Genomic DNA, 21651 nt, shown 5'->3' on the forward strand with positions numbered 1-21651 from the left:
TGCTGATTGGCTGAAGTGCCGGAGTGGAGCCCGCAAGCGTCTCCGCCCCGACTAGCCGCTCCTCCTCTTCTCCCAGCCGATCGGTCCGCACCAGTTCGCGAGGGAACCGCTCAGGTACCGCCGCCACAGCCCAGTGCGGACGACGGGAGAGGGAGGCAGAAGGAGGACACGCTCGCTCGCTTGCTCGCTCCCACCCGCACCCGGGCTCCTAGAGCCGGCGCGGAGCCCAGGGGGAGGAGCCACTGCGGGCACGCCCCGCCTCTGGCCCGGGAAGACTACGCCAGCGACCCCGCCGGCTGGCCACCGCCCCCCTTGCCGGCCGAGACCCGCCCCCGGCCCTCCCTCGGCGGCATGGAGGGGACCCGCTCCTGACGGCCGCGCCGCCGCCTCGGCCCCCGCCCCTCCTCCTGGCCCCTCCCTCCCGCCCCCGCTCGCATGTCCGCGCCGCCTTAGCCGAGGATGCTGAGGATGAAGCTGCCGCTGAAGCCGTCGCACCCCGCGGAGCCGCCGCCCGAGGCGGAGGAGCCTGAGGCGGACGCGCGGCCAGGCGCTAAGGCGCCGCCGCGTCGCCGCCGCGACTGCCGACCCCCGCCGCCGCCGCCGCTCTCGGGCCCGCCGCGGGGCCCCCCGCTGCCGCCGCCGCCGCCGCCGCCGCCGCCACCCGGGGGGCTCGGGCAGCCTGTTGCTGGCGGATCGGCGGCGGGGGCGGGCATGCCGAGCGGCGGCGGCGGGCCCACGGCGGCGCTGCGCGAGCAGGAGCGGGTGTATGAGTGGTTCGGGCTGGTGCTGGGCTCGGCGCAGCGCCTGGAGTTCATGTGCGGGCTGCTGGACCTGTGCAACCCGCTGGAGCTGCGCTTCCTCGGCTCGTGCCTGGAGGACCTGGCACGCAAGGACTACCACTACCTGCGCGACTCGGAGGCCAAGGCCAACGGTCTCTCGGACCCGGGGCCGCTGGCCGACTTCCGAGAGCCCGCAGTGCGCTCGCGCCTCATCGTCTACCTGGCGCTGCTGGGTTCCGAGAACCGTGAGGCCGCCGGCCGCCTGCACCGCCTCCTGCCCCAGGTGGACTCGGTGCTTAAGAGCCTGCGCGCGGCCCGGGGCGACGGCTTGCGGGGCGGCGCGGAGGACGAGCCCGGCGAGGACGGCGACAACGAGGAGGACGCCGAGAAGGACGGCTCCGGCCCGGAAGGCGGCGGCGCCGAGCCCCAGCCCTGCGGCGGGCTGGGCTTCAGGGCCCAGGAGGAACTGCTGCTGCTCTTCACCATGGCCTCGCTGCACCCGGCGTTCTCCTTCCACCAGCGGGTCACCCTGAGGGAGCACCTGGAGAGGCTCCGCACCGCGCTCCGCGGGAGCCCCGAAGACGGGGAGGCGGAGCTGTGTAACTTTGCCGGCCCCAGGGCCCAGGTAAGGCGCGCCAGCCTCCCTACGCCCGCGGGGCGGCCTCCCCCGCCTGCCTTTCGGACGCCCCTTGACCGAGCCTCACCCCGGCGCAGGTGGCTCGGCATCCCCAGCCCAGGCTCCCAGCCCCAGAGCACTAATCTGCGTTTTGCTGGGCCGCTCAGTTGCACTCCCCACCCCCCCGCCCCTACACACACGGGTACCCGCCATAACAGAATGCTCTAGAAGTCTCTTCCGTGCCGGAGTTGCCACGGAAAACATGGAGCGCTCAGCCCCGTCCCCCTCTCGGATGAAGGGTCTCGGGACCTTTCTGGCTTTGAGCATCTCGACGTGCTGGGAAAGGCGAAGCGCTAGGGGAGCCTGTGTGTTGGCCGCAGTCAGCCCTGGGCTGAGCTTTCCCTTTCCTGCCTCCTGGCGCTCTGCTCACACGTTGTAAAGCTCTGCCTTGCCCCTCGGTGAGGCGTCCTAAAGGTGCGCTCCCGGCGTGTGGCCCTGTCTTTGATACAGAGGGGCTCTTTTTGCTCAGTGTATGCCTGAGTTAGAGGGAGTCGTAGGGTCTTTGGCTCCTGCTTAGGGAACTTGATGTTCCCAGAAAAACGTCAGATGTGGAGACCCGCGAAATGACTCAAATTAGATAAGTCGTAGCGCTGGTTGTCTGGGTAAAGAAACCCCTCGTGGGGCGGTTGGTTATGCTCTTTGCCTCTGGCGTGTCCTAGTTTCTAACGGGTTTGAGCCGTGCTTACACATTTGAGTACGGGGATGTTTGTTGGTCCTTTACTGAGGCATAAGTGTTTTCTAAAAAGTTATTAAACACCAAAGTGTAGAAGACGAGAATTAAGATAAGTCATTTGTCGCAAACATTAAGGAAAATTAATTTATTTGGCCACGAAAGCAATTTAATAATAATCTAGGCCCAATATAAAGTCCTTGAGCGTCACAATCTTATGGAGTAGTAGCTTTTATTTAGAGTAAAACCTGTACAGTAAGTTTATTTTCGTGGTTCACAACTATTTAAAAAGTATTTATTTGGATGCCGTGTTAACTTAGGTGATCTCCAGGATGGAAAGGGGGAGTTTTTTCACTCCTTGCTTGAAAGTTAATTAAACTTATATATCTGCTGACGTTCAATACCTTGGAATTTAAACTGGGCATTGTATTTCTCTAATGGCTGTGTGGACCCAGCACCCATAGAATGAAAGGAATTTGGGGGCTGGAAGGGATTTAGGGATAATCTAGGCTGAACCCCTCCTTTTTATAACGAGGCTTCTGTGAAGTGACTAACTCACATTTTAGGACATACTTTATCAAACTCAGATGTAGTAACGCTAGTATCCAGAATTTTCTTGGTGAGCTTGAAATATTTTCCAATGTCTACTACTAGCATGCAACTGTGTATACTGATGGTATAAGCCCTTACCACTCTTCAGCCTACTCACTAAAATAATTCCAAAAAAATCCTGCACCCGTCATTAAATTTAGAGAAGCAAGTCTGAACTCAGAAGCAGTACTTATATATCTTTAAAAAAATTGTTTTCTTGTAGTAGTATATATTGTAGAGATAACCTTAGAGTGTAGATATAATCAAAATGTCCCACAGTGGAGCAGTTTATATTCCATTCGTATCATTCCAACAAGGGTAACCGATTTCTGGTTTTAAAGCTGAGTCTTTTTTTTTTTTTGCCTTTAAAATTTGCTTATAATGTGTTGGAAGGTGACTAGACAAGGAGAGAGAAGCACGAAAACCACAGTAATGAAATTTTTATCGTGACTGCAGTGTGTGGCCTTTTCTGGCAACCAGTGAGTGCTGGGAAGAGTGGACAGAGTGAGGCTGGGCATCCTGCCATTAATTTCAGCACATCATTACTTCTCAGGCAGTGCCTTGTGCTGTGGCTATCAGTAGAAGTGGGGGAATAAATAATAGGGGATACACACACTACAGGTGACACTGAAAGCTATTTCTAGACGTTGGTGTTGTGATGAACTTTTTTTCTCCAGTAGTTGTTTAGGGTTACCGTAACAAGTCACTTAAGTCTCACTAAATTGTTACTGCCCCACACTTTCTGCTTGTTGGCGTGGACTCGGAGGCCCTCAGCTGTGGCTTGTTATGGACTTGAAGACATTTCCGCGGATCTTATTGCTCCCAGGCTCGCTCTCTAGAGGCGGCAGATGGGGGTGGATTGATTTCAATCCCTGTTCACTGCAGTCCAACCCAGCTGTACCGCGGCCTTGCACCGTCGATGCACTAGGGGGAGGGAGGGCCCACCTCCGAGTCTGCAGGGAGGTGCCCGAGGCTCGCGCCCGAGGGCCGCGCGGTCACGCGCCGCCGCGGACCGGCGGACGGCGACTGGGGGCCGGTCCTGCGGGGTTCCTCCCCTCGCCCGCCCTGCAAGATGGCGGCCGCGCGCCTCCCACGTGACTGGCGCTGGGCCCGCCCCCGAGGGAGCGGGCTGAGGACGGGCTGCGCTTCCAAGGGGGTGTCCCTTAGGCCTTCGCTGGGCGAGGCGGAGTTGAAGGATCGAGCGAAAAACCCTGTGGATTGCATGGTGCACTCTGGGAATGGCAAAAGGGAGTTCTTGTGGCAGCCTTTTTTGGCCCCGGAAGTAACCTTTCAGACCCATACTTGTAACTTCTTCATTGCTTAGGAATAATTGTATTTCTTCACTAGTGTCTTAAGCATCAGCTATATTAAATGGATGAAGTAGAGCTAATCGTCTTTTAATTCTCTGTTAGAGTAAGGGTATACTAGCCATGACTTACGGGAAGTTTTAGGTTGCTTTGGCTGCAGCAAAGAATACAAACAGCTCACTTAATAAATGCCTTTGGGGAGAGGCTTTTAGAAGATCACAGTTAAGCAGTGATTATTTTAGTAGCAAATGGGAGCTATTGGGTATCCTCCTCCAGTTACTTACATTTTTCTCTGCAGTGGTTTTCTCAGGTAAGGAGAACTCAGGGAAAATCTCACTTATACCGTAAGTTAATATACCATTAATTTTTCTGCAAATTAACTAATGTAATATATATCGTTTGTTTTTAATTACCTTTTGTGGGGTTTTTTTATGGGATAGGGGACAGGAAGTGTGTTGTAGAGGCTATCAAAGCCTTGAAGAGTGATAGCCATGTTTAGTATAGCACTAGACTTGGAGGCTTAAATTCCAGCTCTGCCACTTACTTTGTAATATTAACCAGGACACTTAAATCCGTGAGCCTCACTCTGATCTGTAAAATGGGAATAATAACTTATTTTTAAGGTTATGGTGATTGAATTAAGGGGATATGATGCAAAATAATTCACATTGTCTTGAGCACAAATTCTTTGAGAATGACGTTCAGTGCGTTTTCTTTTCCACTAAGATGCAGCCATCCAGATTGTTACATCAGTTGTTTTCAGGAGTAGGTTTTCTTTTCTTTTCTTTTCTTTTTTTTAGCCTAATAGAAGTCTATACATAATAGTATTTTCTGTATTCTCTATTACCATACCTCTAAATTGATTGGTGTTCAGGAAGGTTAAGTAATTAAGCTGATGTATGAGACACATTTGGGGCAGTTTTGTTAATTCTTACATTGTAAAGATCTGGTATGCTACAGATAAGCCCAAAGGAAGCATTTCTCTGGGTCACAAATCATTAAAATATGTATTTTCCCCATATTGGATTTGGGGATGGGAATAGAGAAAATACATATTTTGAATTTGGGTTATCATGAACTCCCGTGCAACCATAATCTGCTTAAATCTTTTTCACATTTAGTTAGGATGATGTAAAGCTATTTTGCAGTTTTGTTAAGTTATGTAATTTTTCGTTTATTTCAGAGTGCAGCCTGGAATCCATGGATAATTAAACATTTTTATGCCTTTTTTTATAGAATCTATTAAATTGGCTGATGTTTAAGCATATTTAATATTTTTGTTATTCTTGAGAAATAGTAAGCTTAATTTTTTTTTTTTTTTTTTTTAAGAAAAGCAGAAAAAGCCTGAACTACCCTCAAAGCAGACTGAGTTTCACTTTTATCAACCGTGTTTTCCATTATGGAGGACTGTGTTGTCACAGCAGTCCCTTTCTTCACAGAGAGCGCTTTGTTACACAAGCCACCTTCATCCAGGCTGTGTAAACAGTCACTCCAGAAGGGAAGTGCCTAATCGGGTGTTTATGTTACAGGTGGCAGAGCTGCTGGGTGCTCGGTAGTCCGTTTCCTTCTGTTCTTCCTATGCTCCAGGGAACATTTGGCTTTAATGCCCTTCTAAATGTCTTAGTTCATTGGGCCTGTTTAATGCTCATTCAAGAAATCATTTGAGGTCAGGTTTAGGTTTTGAAGAGGTCATTTTTGCAAGTTATTTGGCCTTTCACGTTTCAGACTGCCTAGTATTGAATAGGGATCTCATCACCATTTATTGCATGTAACTGCCGTGAAGATGAACGTGATAACGTACATGAAAATGCTTGGTAAACACGAGTGAGATAGGTCAACCCATCTGTCTATTGATGGTTCCAAGAGTGGATAGCACAATTTGGTTGCAGTGGATGAACAGAAATGCAGAAGCCTGAAGAGATGATAGGGGTTGGGTTACAGAGGGCCTTGAAGATCAGATGAAAGAAACTGGTTGCAGTGGGAGCAAGTGGAAATTTGTGTGTCTCCCTGAAATGTTCACTGTCACTTTAAATTCATATGTATGAAAAGAATGCATCACTGATTTGTAAAAAAAAAAAGATCTTCCAGACTCATCCAGTTTTCTCAATGGTACCATCATATTCCTAGTCACTCTGATTTGCTTGATAATCTTAATCCTCTCCACCCCTCATATGCTGGATCCCCCCTTTTCTCATCCTTGCTGACACCATTCTGTTTTGGGACTTTTACCTCTGATTCCCTTGCTTTCAGCCTTCCCACTTCTTACCTGTTGGATACCACTGCCAGATACATCTTCCTAAAGCAATATTTAATCATACCATGTTTTCTTACAGTGACTGATGGGACGTGGTCTCTACTAGGTCTTTGGACTCAAAATCTTTCTTCTGCTCCTTCCTCTCACGTCTGTTCTTTTATTCAAGGCTGACTCATGCCATCATCTCTTGCATGTTGTTCTCTGGAATTGTCCGTGTGGTAATCTTCTCCTAAGACTCTTCACTGCCTCTGCATTCCAGTAGCGTGTATATTCTGTGTTACAATTTCGCTACGTATCCTATGATTCTTTTTTTTTTCTTTTACTTTGAGTTATTTTTAACTTAAAATCCAGGAGGGAAGGTCAATTTTATAAGTTCCCCAAAGACTCAGGCATCACGTCTCATTTTTTGGTCAACATTGCATATATTGTAAGTGTTCAGTCAAAATTTCGTATGCTTAGGATATTTCAAATATAGCTCTGAGGGCTTCCCTGGTGACGCAGTGGTTGAGAGTCCGCCTGCCGATGCAGGGGACACGGGTTCGTGCCCCGGTCCGGGAGGATCCCTCGTGCCGCGTAGCGGCTGGGTCCGTGAGCTATGGCCGCTGAGCCTGCGCGTCCAGAGGCTGTGCTCTGCAACGGGATAGGCCACGACAGTGAGAGGCCCGCATACCACAAAAACAAAAACAAAAAAACAAACAAACAAAAATATAGCTCTGAAAAATACCATTATGATTAATTGCTGTAAGACAAAGTGCATCAGGAAGTGATTTTTTTTTGGTGGGGGGGGTTGGTGAATTATCAGCTACCTTATGGTTACTTGCAGCCATGTAGTATAGGCACAGTTGTTTTGGAAATAATAGAAGGAATTGTTCCTTTAGGTAGAAAGCATGGAACAGTATAGATTTGAACTGAAGCTTCAATGAGTGAATGCTGAATAGTTGTGCTTATTAATTATTCTTTCAAAATCAGGTCGTGTGTTATGTACAGCACTCCCTAAATTAACTAAGTTTTTGTGTGTAGGGGTGCATATTGGTGCAAACCTATGGGTGATGTTTTGATAGGATGGAGAAAGTCACAACTTACAAACTGTATTATTGTTTGGGTAATCGTAGTTACTGTCGCCCAGTGTTGATCTCTGATCCGTGATTTGCTTGAGGGGTGGTGGGAGCCAGATGTGGAATTGAGATAGTACCTTGCTTATGATCTGAAAGTTAAAAACTTTGGTCACTCAAGTGAGCAGTTTATAATCTAAGAATTGTGGGGTTTTTATGTTTCTTGTTAGGAACGTTTAAATTGGGAACGTTAGGAAGCATAATGTTCCCTCAGTATAACTGATTTTTGTTTTGGGTATCAAATGCTTGAAATTCTCTAGTGGTCCTGGAAGGAACAGCATGGTCGTGTGTCAGCCACAGTGCTGTGGTGTTTGGAGAAGACTTCCTCAGGAAAGAGATCAAACACTTACAGAGAGGGTGATGTTGAGTGGTTTTGTTAGTTTGGGGAAGGTGCCTGTTCTCCCAGTTGGTATTGAACACAAGTCCTAATGCAGTGTTTCCCAACACTAATAATTACCGACCTATAAGTCACTTTCTGTCAAGGATGCTTCATAAGCTTTATAAGTTACAATTTCCACATGGTCCCAGGAACATTTCTCCACTGGGGGTGAAGGCTGTGCTTCAGCTAGAAGTCCGTGCAGGGCCATTTGGCTGTCAGGCTCCTGAGCCCAGGCTCACCTCCTACCAAGATCCTTTGGTGTCTCCTGTGGGGTGGGGCTGTGTAGGAGAGGGCAGTTCTGTCATATACGGGCTAGGGAGGAGAGACACATCCTCGTTAGATCCTTTTGTACCCATGCTCATGGGTGCGTTCTTTTCAACTCACCCAAGAAACATTCTGGCAAAGTGGGGATTTAAAAATCTGGGGGCTGCTAGCCCAGGGATGTAGCAGCTCTTGTTCAGCCTCCTAATTCCAGGGTAAAAGAAGAGGTCTTTCCCCTTCTGTGGTAGGAGAGCAGAAGGTTGGTAAAGGAAACAGACGCTGATGTTAAAGAGGGGGCCACCCCAGCTTTGGTCTAGGCCAGAAGCCATTACCACTACTCCCTGCATTCTATACCTTTCTAGTCCAATACAGTTTATATTTTTTCACCAGTCCACCTATCAGCTACAGATGGCGCCATTGAGGTTCAAAGAGCAGAGACACAAAGGGAGTTTCGTAAACATCACATCCAGGTAAAAACTGCTACCCTCACTTCTTTCATTCTATACTCCCCTCATCCCCAGTAGGCTTTTGTATCAGTGTTCTTCTGCTAGATCTTCCCTAATTGTGCATCCTACAAGAGCAGTTCTCTAGAAAAGACGATGACATCGACAATTTTAATGTTTTTTATTTGTAATAAATTCAGAGTTCCCCAGAATACATAGAAAGTTACAGTGAATCAAGTTTCCCACTCCCATCTTTGTTTGATGCACCCAGTTCCAGGCCACTCCTGCTCTACACAGGTAGCCGCTGTCAGTTCAGAGATGTCATGTTAGGAAGAATTTAACAGAGCCAGGTCTGGTCTGTGGGCTGTGATGGCAAAGTGTATACACGGATTCAGTACATAGTTTAGCACTTCCTCCCACATTCAATAACTAGAGTGCACTTACCCATGCTTTAACATAGTGAATTCTACCACACTCGTCTTGCTGAATCACCTTATTCGCACATTTCTAGTTAAACAGTAAATTACATAGGAAGTGAGTCCATGATCATAGCAGAAATCCATACTGAAATCCATAGCAGAAACCCAAATGGCATACTGTTTCTAAGCTGCTGATTCATTGCTCCCTCCTTTCTGCACTGTTGGGTCAGTTTTGTTCTTTGCGACATAACTTTAATACATTTACCATCCATGTTTCTTCTCACACCAGAACTTGCCTTTTATCAGATGCTATAGATTGATTCAAGGCATTTCTTTGGGTTGGGTTATACTGTTTCATTGAGTAAAGATGAGACAGATATCTGCTTTTCTACCACATCCTCTCAATTAAAGAGACAGACAATAATTCTTAAATTCGCCTCAGCTTCTTCCCTCTTCTTCTACCAAAAGAGATGAAATTTGACATCTCAGTAATGTTTCTAATAATGAATCATTTTCTGACATTCAAAGGAAGACTTTCTATGAATCTTGCTTAAATAATAGCATATGCTTTAGGTACAATCCTGGTTATTTAAAGAAGAGAATCTAAAACCTAGAACTGTAACAGATTACCCCAAAACTTAGTGGCTTAAAGCAACAGCCATTTTATTATTATTTCTCATAATTCTGTGGCCCAGGAATTTAGACAGGTAACTAACAGCAGGGGCGACTTGTCTCTACTCCAGGATGTCTGGAGACACAGCTGGGGACTGGGGGCATCTCTACCCCTCTCCTCTCTCTGCGTGGTCTCTGGCATGGCAGCCTCAGGAGAATTGCACTCCTCACAGGCTGGCTCAGGACTCCAAGAGCAAGTGTTCCCAGAGGCCCAGCTGCAAGGCTTCTTATGACCTATCTATAGCCATCCAGGAACATCCCTTCCATCCCATCCTACTGGTCAGTCAGGTCTCTAAAGTCAGCCCAGATCCACTGGTTGGTAATTAGACCCACCTTTCAGTGGGAGGAGTATCAAAAGTATTTTTGGCTATCTTTCATCTACCACAAAAGCTTAATAAGGTGGTGGTGTTATATAAACTAGTGTTAAATTCTAAGTCTGATTTGATGAGTGTAAAAACTTCTGAAGTTAGTAAAATTAGTAAAAAAAAAAAAAACTAAGAAATTCATTTTCTGCTTTTGTTTTTTGTTTCTTTCTTAGAAAGAATGTCTTGGTATTTTAAAATGTACAGTCCGCATCAAAGGACAAGAGGGAATGTGTAGAACATTGGTAGATGAGCTAAAATAAACCTACAGTTTGACCTTTGTTAAAGTAAAATGAGACCAGTGTGATCTTTGTTCTAATGATGTATTTTCAGAGAAGAATCTTTTTAGGACTGTCCAGTCACTTGACTATTTCACAAACTTTCTCCACATTTAAGAGATCTCAAGTATGTAATTGTGATGGCTCTACATGCGTAAAATTGAAATCTGAGCAATCTCTAGAATGAACGAGATATATTACGTGACATGTGGATTTGAGCTAACCAGGAGCACGCCATAGGTCAGAAAAAGCTTTACACACTCAAATGAGTTATAGAAAGGAGAAGGGCACACACATACCAATGCTCTTTTTGTTCCTGTGCATTCTTTTGCCGGCTTAGAATTTTTAAACTTCGTCTTCTTAATCCAAGCAGAGAAAATTCTCCCACTTTCTACTTGGTCCTGATTCTTTTTGTAAAATGCCAATTCTGGCATGTCATCTATATTGCATTTGCTTGGGAATCTGAACTTAATAGAAAAAGTGGGCATAATTCCTTCCTGTACGATTCCATTGAACCAGTAGTTCTCAGATTTTATGGCACCTTCCTCTACGCAGAGCAAAGCACTCGTGACAAGGAGAGGAGAAACGGCAGAACTGACCACCGTTCACGCTGGGACCAATAAACACCATGATTCTGATCTCTGTAGCTCATGAGGCATTAAATTTTTGTTAAATTAATAAAATTTAAAATTTTATAGTTTCTAAATTTAGTCTAAATGATTTTATAGCTTTGGTACATGCTGAGACTTGGTGTTGGGAGGGGGCAGAAAACTTAATTAGTAGATATTTCATGGGTTGACGAACTTCAGTCCTTGGTCAAATACCATTTTTCTGCCTATCTTATTAAACTAGGAGGCTTTTTACTTGGTTTTTAAATTGTGTTCTTTAAAGTAACTTCAGGCTTTAAAAATGTGATTTTGATTGTGAAGCAAACTACTTTCACACAATTGCTTCAATATAAAATTTGTGGAGACAACATGATAAAATTATTCTTCTTAATTTTTTATTGTGGTAAAATATAATAACAAAATTTGCTGTTTTAACCTTTTTTGAGCGTACAGTTCAGTGGCAGTAAGTACGTTCACACCGTTGTGCAACCATCACCACCATCCATCTCCAGAACTTTTCTTTTATCCCGCACTGAACCTCTGTATCCATTAAGCAGCTACCCCTCGTTCCCCTCTCTCTGAAGCCCCTGGTAGCCACCATTCTACCTTCTCCATGCATTTGACTACTCTAAGGTACCCCATATAAGTAGAATCATACAGTATTTGTCTTTTTGTGTCTGGCTTATTTCACTTAGCATAATGCCCTCAAGATTCATCCATGTGTCAATTTTGTTCCTTTTTAAGGCTGAGTAATGTTCAGTTGTATATATACCACATTTTGTTTATCTGTTCATCAGTGGACATTTGAATTGTTTCCACCTTTTGGCTATTGTTCATAATGCTGCTATGAACATTGGAGTACTAATTATCTGCTTGAGCCTCTGCTTTCAGTTCTTTTGGGTATATACCTAGGAGTGGAATTGCTGGATCATATGATAATTTTATTTTTTTGAGGAACTGCTGTACTGTCTTCCACAGTGGCTGCACTGTTTTACACTCCCACCAGCAATGCACAAGGGCTCCGATTTCTCCACATCTTCACCAGTACTTGTCCATTTTTTGGATAATAGCCATTCTGATGGGTATGAAGTGGTATCTCATTGTAGTTTTGCTTCTCATTTCCCTGATGAAAACTGTTGTTTCTTTTATATTTTGCATTCATTTATATTTAAAGGTGTTATTTTTAATTCATGAACTACATATGAACAGTGTGGAAAATACTCTCTATAAAATGGTTGACCTATTAAGCTAAACTTCCAGTTTACACAAGTATTTGAGAGGATTACAGTGCTTTATTTATATTGATTTTTGACGTATTTACAGCAATTTTAGGCCAATGTGGTTGTATTACTTTGTAGTAAATGATTATATGGTTTGGGTTAGGAAATACATGATTTTGTTATTGTTAGAAGAATTCCTGTATCCACTTTTTTTTTATTCAGTAATATTGAAAGTTGGTGAATGCCATTCGAAAGTTGGATGTTGACTTAAGAGGTCAGTGCTCCCCTTCTTAAGTGTTTCTGTGTAGACAGTCTTTATTTCCTTGGGTTTCTAGAACAAGACATACTATAAGGCTGAAGCTTTGCTCCCAAGAGTACCTATTATGGTGCCTTATTCCTAGAAATAGAGGTGTCAACTGGCAACCCACACTCATTGACAGGCCAGAATGAATGATGAGACTATAGAACAAAATATATTTTTTTAACTTCTTTATTGGAGTATAATTGCTTTACAATGGCATGTTAGTTTCTGCTGTATAACAAAGTGAATCAGCTATACATATACATATATCCCCATATCCCCTCCCTCTTGCGTCTCCCTCCCACCCTCCCTATCCCACCCCTCTAGGTTGTCACAAAGCACCGAGCTGATCTCCCTGTGCTATGCGGCTGCTTCCCACTAGCTATCTGTTTTACATTTGGTAGTGTATATATGTCCATGCCACTCTCTCACTTCGTCCCAGCTTACCCTTCTGCTTCCCCGTGTCCTCAAGTCCATTCTCTGTGTCTGTGTCTTTAAATTAGGATTCTTGGAAAGTTTAGGGTCTTCTGTTTACTTCATTTCTCTATACAGTTCAAAAAATTAACGTATATTATTTATTGCAGATTTGCAAAATTGTAATTGGTTCCTGTAACTGAGATAATTTGGGTCTGAGTAGTGTTTTGAGATTCTGAACATAAAGGGGAGGAGTTGTGTGAGTTGTGATAAAGAATTGTGATAAAGCTGTTTTAATTTTTGGCTTACCCAGTGGGTTAGAGTAACAATATATACAAGACAATACTTGAATTCTGAGAGCTGTGTGTAAGATTAGCATGCTCTTCATTACTCCAAGTAGCAGTTCTGGGGTGAAACTTACCTCTAGTTCACTAATGGTAGCGATTGGCTGAGCAAATTCAGATTTAGAGCACCCGGTTGCTATTAGATGGTTTAACATTAATAGTAAGGTCATTGTCCACACACATTCTTGTTTAGAATTGTGTATTGATGATACTTTTGCTAACAAAGCGTCTTGTTAGACTGTCACTAAGACCAAGTAATGAATAAAAATTGCATAATTATATAAAAAATACAAATACCCTTACATCTGGGGAATAGCATAAAGGGTACCATCTTTTTATATTTATTTCTTCGATCCTGGTTCTCTTAGGTAAAGAATTGACATCATTGGCAGTTCTGAATAGCAGTTTGCAAGGTGTCCCAGGAAACTGGGACAGTAAATAATGGATAGAATATTGCCATTAAATGAAGATAAATATTGATACTTCTTTCCCCACTGCTCTGACACTGTACCTTTCTGCTCTTAATGTGTAATCACCTATTTTATCTCTAAAAATTGCTATTAAAATTATTGCTATTAAAAGTAGGACTTTAATCTGGTTTATTTTTGTGGCATTCACTATTCTTAGTCTCTGATATAGATTAACATGTGCCCCTCTTTCTCCTCTAGAATGACTCTGCTCATGGTGATTACATGCAAAGTAATGAGGCCAGTTTAATGGAGCAAGCCCCGATACCTCATGATGGACTTACTGTGGCACCTCATAGAACCCAGCGAGAAGGTATGCTGTGTTTTTCCTCAACTTTAAAACATCTGTACACGAAAAGATTGCAGAGCGCTACTGACATTGGTTAACTCACTCCTCTTTCTCCTTTTTGAAGTAGAGAAATCCTACAGGTCCTGGGTTTAGCTCAAATGCCAGCCCTCCCACTTCCTTGACTCTGTGTCTGGGCTCTGGCTCTGCAGCCCCTGTCCCAGCCCATGCTTACATGGTTCTGCCTTGTGGTCCCTTGTCTTAAATCTGATTGCGTACTTCTGGAGGACAAAGACCTTAACGTACTCCCAGAGTATTAGCATAGTGCTTTATCTGTAGAACGTGCTCAGTGTCTACTGAAGAAATTAATTTTACAGAAGCTCACTGCAAGAGAGTGAAGAAATTCCTTACAAGCCCGTTCTTCCTGCAGTAATGCAGTTTTCAGGGGGACTGGGTGGAGGAGTGAAAGGACATTGCCACCTGAAAAGAAAAGAGTTCAGATATTCTCTTCTCCTCACATCTGGGGAGTCCGTTAACCTGTATTGAGGGAAATTTGAAATGGCAAATGTTGACTGCCACCTGGGTGGTCTTGGAAGGGTGAAGGATGTACAGTTAGCATCACACTCAGTTATAACAGCTTTGAATTGATGTCGTTTTGCTTCCTTTTAATTCCAGTAATAATCCTTTCGTGTAATGCATTTTTCCTCACGGAGGAAAAATAGGTGTGAATGTTTAATGTTTAGAAAATGTTTACAGAATTACCACTTCTATTCAAGACTATTAAACTACTCGAATCATGAATGAACTGCTTCAGCCAGGCTCAGTGAGCCTACCAGTAACCTAGAGCAGAGTTTGGTTTTGCCGTGAAGGTCCTTTTTTTAAAAAAAGTAAAGATATTAAAAAAAAAACATAAAGACTACATCAAAAAGGTAACAATTAACTGTAACGTACTCATAGATGGTTTTTCCTTTATTCTTAATTTGTAAACAAATGTACACAGTCCATGCTTTTCAGTTTTAATTTATGAGGGTTAGGGGATCTCCCGTTATCAGCCATTCCTCACCACATACTCCTTTGTTTTCCTCATCTTGATTCTGATAGATCACAGCAGGTATAACTTGAAATCAAGGCTGAAGCCATAGCCGTGTTCCCGTACCCACACTGCCCCAGTGGTCCCCTTCCCTAGAAGTAAAGCTGCTTCATATTTTGGAACATTTATTAGTTCAGGTGGTTTTTATTTAATAGCATCATCCTTCACATGATTTAATAGAACAGCTTTTGGAAACAGCAGACTCTCTCACTTCCCCACTTTGGCTTTTATCATACTGCAGCAGTTGTGAGCAGTTGAAGGCTTCTAACCTGGCTTCTGAGATTTTCTTTTGTCCCATTCTCAACATTTCTCACCCACCAAGGGAAATTGGTCCAGAAGCAGGCCACCAAACATTATACATTTGGAAAGTTAACACAAAATACTGGTAATGGTATCTCCTTAGTTTATTATACCTGTTTACCAGCAAATTTCTGTAATCTTACGTTTCCTGCTTTCTCAGTGCCCACCTTCTGTGATCTACAGCAATCTTAATTCTTCCTGTATACTTTTGTTGCTTTGTATATTCTACTTCGCCTATTTTAACTTATTCTTTTAAGGCAGAGTGAGTCCTTCCCTTTTCTTCTCCATCTCCTGTCCCCTGAATCCAACAGTGACCTTCTGTTGAGTCACTTTCCTAACTTCTTCCCTGTGACCTTTATCATCTTCATGACTATTTCTTCTACTTACACTGTGAGCAACAATCTTTTTTTTTTCCCCCCCTTAAGTCCTTATATTATGCTTAGTAGACTGGCTCTTTTCAATTTGTAAAGAGATTTACTTGCTAAGGTGATAACTTTTACTGAAGGATGTATGAAATGAGTAGTTTGGGAATTTGCACTTTTGCTTATTACTTCACGAGTAAGCTGACCATCTTATCTAGTTCAATTCAGAGTAATTGTTCTTAAGCCATTAATGTAATTTATAATCACTATTTTATCTGTATAATAAATTGTGAAAAATGTTGCTACAGTGAACCATCATAGTTTATTATAATGTTATGTTTGTGTTACTGTTATATGATATTAAGGGTCACATTCGAAAAAACCAATTTTTAAATTCTCAATTGGAAGGAAATTTTTACCAGTTCATATTACTTTTGAAGGGTTTTTCCCCCCCAATTTTAAAAAAACCAAAAAACATTTTCTAGTTTACACCTAATATGCATAAATAACTGAATGACTCTAAAGTGCTGTATTTGTGGTAATTTGAATTAACAGTTCTGAAGATTTCATCTAGAAAAATAATCTTCACTGCAGGCGCCTTTTATTATTTATCTTTGGTGCTTAGCAGAGTGCTTGAAATGACTTCAGCCATTCAGCATGCTTAGTGGATATAGAAACAAATTACTTCATGGATGGACAGCACATTGCTGTGCTTCTGGGTTTTTTTTGTTTTATTTCATGATTAAGGCTAGTAGTAAAGATGAAGATAAATAGCTTAATCGTTTGGCTTTGTCAGGTTGGGTAACTGAAATATGTATCTAGTCTCTGTAGAACAAGTCAGCATGTTTTCTTTCTTTCAGCTGTACACATTGAGAAGATAATGTTGAAAGGAGTCCAGAGAAAAAGGGCTGACAAATATTGGGAGTACACCTTCAAAGTAAGCTACTCTCATCACCCAAAAAGATATCTCATACTATGTTAAATGATCTTTTGGAAAGAATGAAAATTGATCTTTGGAACAACTTAATGGCAGGTTTGCCAATTTAAGGGAAGCTATACCCATGTCTGTGTTTGTCTGAATTAAGGGAATGTACTGTTTTCAGTATATACTGCATGGTTTGCCAAGTGTTAAAAATTGTGTCACATTAAAGTTACTCTGACAGTTTTATTAAAAAGAAATAAGAGCCTTAGATTTAAGGTGTAAGATATATCTTTAAAAAGTGAAAGTAAACATTCACCAGTATTTTTAAAAATCAAGATCACAGGCATTGTCTTTTCCTGGTATTTTTCTCCTCCTCTTCTTTCTCCAAGGCTTTTATTTTCTGGCCTTTGTTGGCTTTTCTTATCTCTAATTGCTCTGCTGTCATTCTGTCCTTCACACAGCTTTCTGATTAACTGCAGAGCCCAGCTCTGTTAGTCCCCGCCGCTCCTTTTTGCCTGTTGACTATGATGTGCATTCCGTGTTGGCATCTTCCTTCCTCCCTGCTCGGGCTTTGCTGTCAAGCACTTTCTTCTGATGTGGGACTGCCCACGCCTTGAAGCCACATGGAAGGACGCTGTGTTTCTGTGCATCCTCACTTCACTTCCTACCCAAAGGTGTTGCTTGCCCAACGTTAGCTGTACTTGCCTCACAAAGTCATTTCTGATCCTCCAGCAGAATGTTTTTTCATTCATCCCAGGTGTACCACCATCATCCCTTTCCCAGATTCTTAATTTGGGTTACATGATTTTTCTTTCCAGAAGGCTGTCATCTCATAGAGAGCAGGAATCTTCATCCTCTGCATCTCGCCATATCTGACTTGCTTAGTACATTAGTTGGAGTTTCAGGACTCTGGCTTCTGCCTTCTTCTGTGAGAAATATTCTCAGTTTTCAAATTTTAAGTCCTTATCTCCATGTTTCACCTACGTTTTGTGACGTTTAACACAAGCCCCCCTGCTCTCGTCATTCAGTTAGACCAGCTCTCCTTTTGTTGCTGGAGCTCTAAGCGCATTCCTTCCTTAAGGCCTTCGTTGTCCTCTGGCTCTGGAACGATATTCCCCCAGACCCTGGCACAGCTGACGTCCCTTCAGGTCACACACAGGCTCGACGGCCCCTACTCTGAGGCTTTTCTTGGCACCCCTCTGATGTGCTTCTCCCAGCTCCTGCTGCATGCCCAGCTCGTTTTCTTTGGAGCACTGATCACTGATGGAACTCCTTGTACATTCATTGGCTCTAATCTGACTCCTGCACTAGACTCTGACCTCAGCCAGCAGAGGCTTCACTGTCTTGTCCACTCCTGTATCCTTTCATAAGAACAGTGTCTGACACAAGTAGCTGCTCAACAAACATTTGAGTAATTAAAAATCATTTAAAAGATGTGTCACTTAATAAGGATATTTGTTTGAGGGTTGCTAGATAAAATTTTGTATGTATTCTTAAGTATCTGGTTAACTGTGGCATGATTGGTTGGTAAGGCTTATGTATTAGCATAGTTCAAGTATTCACTCAGCTCAAATAATTGTGAAGTAGAAATTATTAGTGGGTTACCATCGAGTCCACTGAGTTAAAGGTATCCAAGAAGTAGGTGGGTAATAGATTTTAGTTCTGGCTCTTCTGCTTACCTAGAGTTGAATCTAAGTAAGTTAGCCTTTTTGAGTTTTAGTTTCTCCATCTGAAAACAGAGGTAGTCATGTCTGCCCCATCTACGTTAATAGGATTGTAAAGCATTAAGATAAAGATGAAATCTTTTCATAAACCATAAGTCCCCATAAAAATGCAATACAGTACTACCAAAGAAGGGCGGGCAGTAAACTTGGTATTTCTCTTAAGAATGTATATTTAATTAAAGTTCCAGGAGATCGAGTTTTTCTTTTTTCTTGGGGCATAGATCTGTGCTGTCGAAGTGTCATTTTAGAGTCTCTACAATGTCACCAAGAGGAACGTACGACATTTCCCTTTCTGAAAAATTACTAAAGTATAGTCACATTTTTAGAAGACAGCTTGTTTTGATAAACAATGAACTTTGAAAGGAGTTATTAAAATTTTTTAAAGTAGAATGTCAATATACAGTTAATTTTAACAGTTTTGAAGAAATTATGACAATACCAGATTTTTATATTTCTAATTGTTAATCTTGATAAAGTTAAAGTAAGGTCATTTGTTTTACACATGGCTTTTTTCCAGTCAGTTCCTGCCTAAGAAATAACTGTATAACGTGTTTTTTTTTTTAAATCAGGTAAATTGGTCTGATCTTTCAGTCACAACAGTAACAAAAACCCACCAAGAACTACAGGAATTTCTGCTGAAGGTAAAAGTATAGATTTTTTTTGTTAAAACGATTTTTATGTGATATACAGCAGGGGTCCCCAACCCCCGGGCAGTGGGCAGGTAGCGGTCCTCGGCCTGTTAGGAGCTGGCCGCGCAGCAGGAAGTGAGTGGCGGTGAGCGAAGCTTCCCCTGCCGCTCCCCATTGCGCCCCATCGCTGGCATCACTGCCTGAACCATCCCATCCCACGACCCCCCGCCCCGGTCCATGGAAGAATTGTCTTCCACGAAACCGGTCCTTGGTGCCAAAAAGGTTGGGGACTGCTGGTATACAGAATCCAAAAACCTTAGTACCAAAACAAACACCAGGAAAATTAAAGCGTGTATATAGAGGCTGGCTTACAACTCTTCATGAACATTGATGTAGAAAATGTCATGTTATTCTAAACATAGATTATGTTACCTTACATTACCAATATAAGGAATTGATGGTTTTCCACATTAAAAAAAAAAGGGGGGGGGAACCTTATTCCTGGTTCCTTGCTGAGATGTATATTGTTGGTGACTCTGCGCCTGGCGCCCGACAGGGTCTCTCCTCTGGGTTTCCCTAAACTTTATCTACTGTTTGTCTTGACAGATTTCATTTTTCAGTCACAGAATTTCTCTAAAGGCTTAGGTGTTTTTTTAAAAAAAATGCAGCCCGAAATAAATAATTTGCTCTTCAGAATCACAGTAATTAATGGTCCCCCTACTTAGCCAACATCTGAATATAGTGGTTTTTTCGTAGGACCAATGCCTTATCAGGTTATATGAAATAATTGGCAACTAGCATACTTCTAGGAATGAATTGCTGATTATGAAATATCCTTTCAAGTTTACCATATGTCTCTTTTCCTTTTCATCTTCCTTTTAAAATCATCCACAAAAGGTAAGAGCATAAGCTGTCTGCTTGACAACCTGTACATACTAACAGTCTTTAACTTCTGTGGAGGCTGTTGAACTGCACCTAAAGTTTGCTATAGTGAGAAGGGTCAGTGAGTTTGCTGTAGTGAGTTTGAGGTCAGTGCTTTCCAATCCTTTTTTCCATATCAGTAGTAGCCTCTCTGTCCTCCACATCCTGGCCTCCTTCCCCTGCTGCTCCTTGACGGCTGTGTCTGGCACCTGTGTTGTTTCTCCTTGCCAGAAAGGAAGCTCCATGAAGGCAGGGTTCTTGTTTCATCCTCACTGCTGTATCCACAGTGCCAGAAACAGTACTTAGGACAGGGTCGGAGTTTGAACTATATGTTGACTCAATGAATGAATGGATTAATGAGGAGAGTTGCAAAAACCAAATTGTAATGAGATTTTGTAGATGGTTATCCGTCAGGCCTCAGTGTTTTTAAAGAAGAACTTGTACCGAGGTGTGAATGCCTTCCAGCACGCTGAGCTTGTGCTGTGGCTGAGCCGGGGCCCCGGAGGTGGGGGACTGGGTATGCTGGAACAAAGACCAGGCAGGTGAGAAAGTTCGAGTGACTGGTATAGAAGAGACATGTATTTTTAGCGAATATGCCTTCCTCTAGGACTGGAAGTAGTCCCTGGATATTGAAGGTAAAAGCACTTGAAAATAAATCAGTTGGCAAATTCCACTGGCTGCATATCCGCACTCTGCCCAGTCACGTGAGCAGTCACTGACCAGGTGAAAATGAATATATTCTCACCTTCCTGTGTTTAGAAGAGCCATCAGTCATTCGGTAGTTGAAATAAGCTTCTCCACTGAAGCTGGTTTTGGCTGTGTACAGATATTCAGGAGAAATTGTGTTTAAAATGGGTAATGTGATATATGCCTAATGTTCTAAATCTGTATTAAAATGATAACATCAAAGTATAAATACTGAAATGAATGGTCATTTCCTTGTTTGGAAAAATGTGTAGATCCAGAACATGTTTCTTCCTGTTTGTGGTCTGAGGATGTGATTTACACAGTGGGTGTGTGGAATGCCAGCAGAGTGTTTGACCTTACCACGTTAATAAAAGGGCCAGGAAGAGCTTCATTCTGTGATAACATCTTGATTCCATAGTCTTACTGTGCCTAAAATAGTAATACTTACGCTACCTTTGTTAAATTTTCCATTTCTGAATTGTTGACTCAAAATGCTTATTTGTCAGAAGAATACTTACTTTGGGTTCTCCAATTAAACATTAATATGTAAACGGACAAATTTGTATAGATTGTTATATTCCTGTGGCACCTTAGATAAATGTGTTAATGGTTCTATTCTTAATTTTAGTGAAAGTGACTGCAGTTCACAAGTTAATTGCAAAGACGAGTTATCAAAAGTCAAATTTAAAACTTTGACTTCTTGAAAGACTTGGAAAATTAGTTTTATAAGGGATCAATTTATTAGGCATTTTAGTAGGTAAACTAGTTAATAAAAACAAAGTTTTAAGTCATTTTATTTAATTAAAAAATTTTCTTGGTCAACTGATGATTTTTTTGTGATTTCTTGTACATGGCTCTGAGGCCACCTCCATCACACTGAGGAAAAGGTTACTAAACCTCCAATTCATCTTTTTATGTAAGATTCTGAGTGTTCACCCCATCTTTCACACCCAGGTCTTTATTTGGTGTGTAGCGTTGACAGTCTGACATGGCCTGAGGTTCACACGTGATACAGAAGGCACAAAAGTGGTAACTACAAAGGCGGAGATCGCAGTTTTCAGAATACTATTTGAGGATAAAAATAATACTCCCTGTGCCCTGCAAAAGGCTCCATTTCACTAAAGAACCTTGGTGCGGTGTCCTGGGATGGGAGGGGAGTGCCGGCGGGCCCAG

General features: G+C 42.8%; 1 protein-coding gene across 1 annotated transcript in view; it reads left to right on the forward strand.

The window, feature by feature from the left end:
• The first annotated feature begins 459 nt into the window (after nucleotides 1-459).
• Nucleotides 460-21651, forward strand: part of ZCCHC2 (zinc finger CCHC-type containing 2) — a 49295-nt gene continuing 28103 nt past the window's right edge. Inside the window, exons 1-4 of the mRNA XM_030868116.2 lie at nucleotides 460-1404; nucleotides 13759-13870; nucleotides 16456-16532; nucleotides 18811-18882. Coding sequence (XP_030723976.1) covers nucleotides 460-1404; nucleotides 13759-13870; nucleotides 16456-16532; nucleotides 18811-18882 — 1206 coding nt within the window. The remainder of the gene's footprint in view (nucleotides 1405-13758; nucleotides 13871-16455; nucleotides 16533-18810; nucleotides 18883-21651) is intronic.

Source organism: Globicephala melas, chromosome 13 (genome assembly GCF_963455315.2).
Source record: "Globicephala melas chromosome 13, mGloMel1.2, whole genome shotgun sequence".
NCBI lineage: Eukaryota > Metazoa > Chordata > Mammalia > Artiodactyla > Delphinidae > Globicephala > Globicephala melas.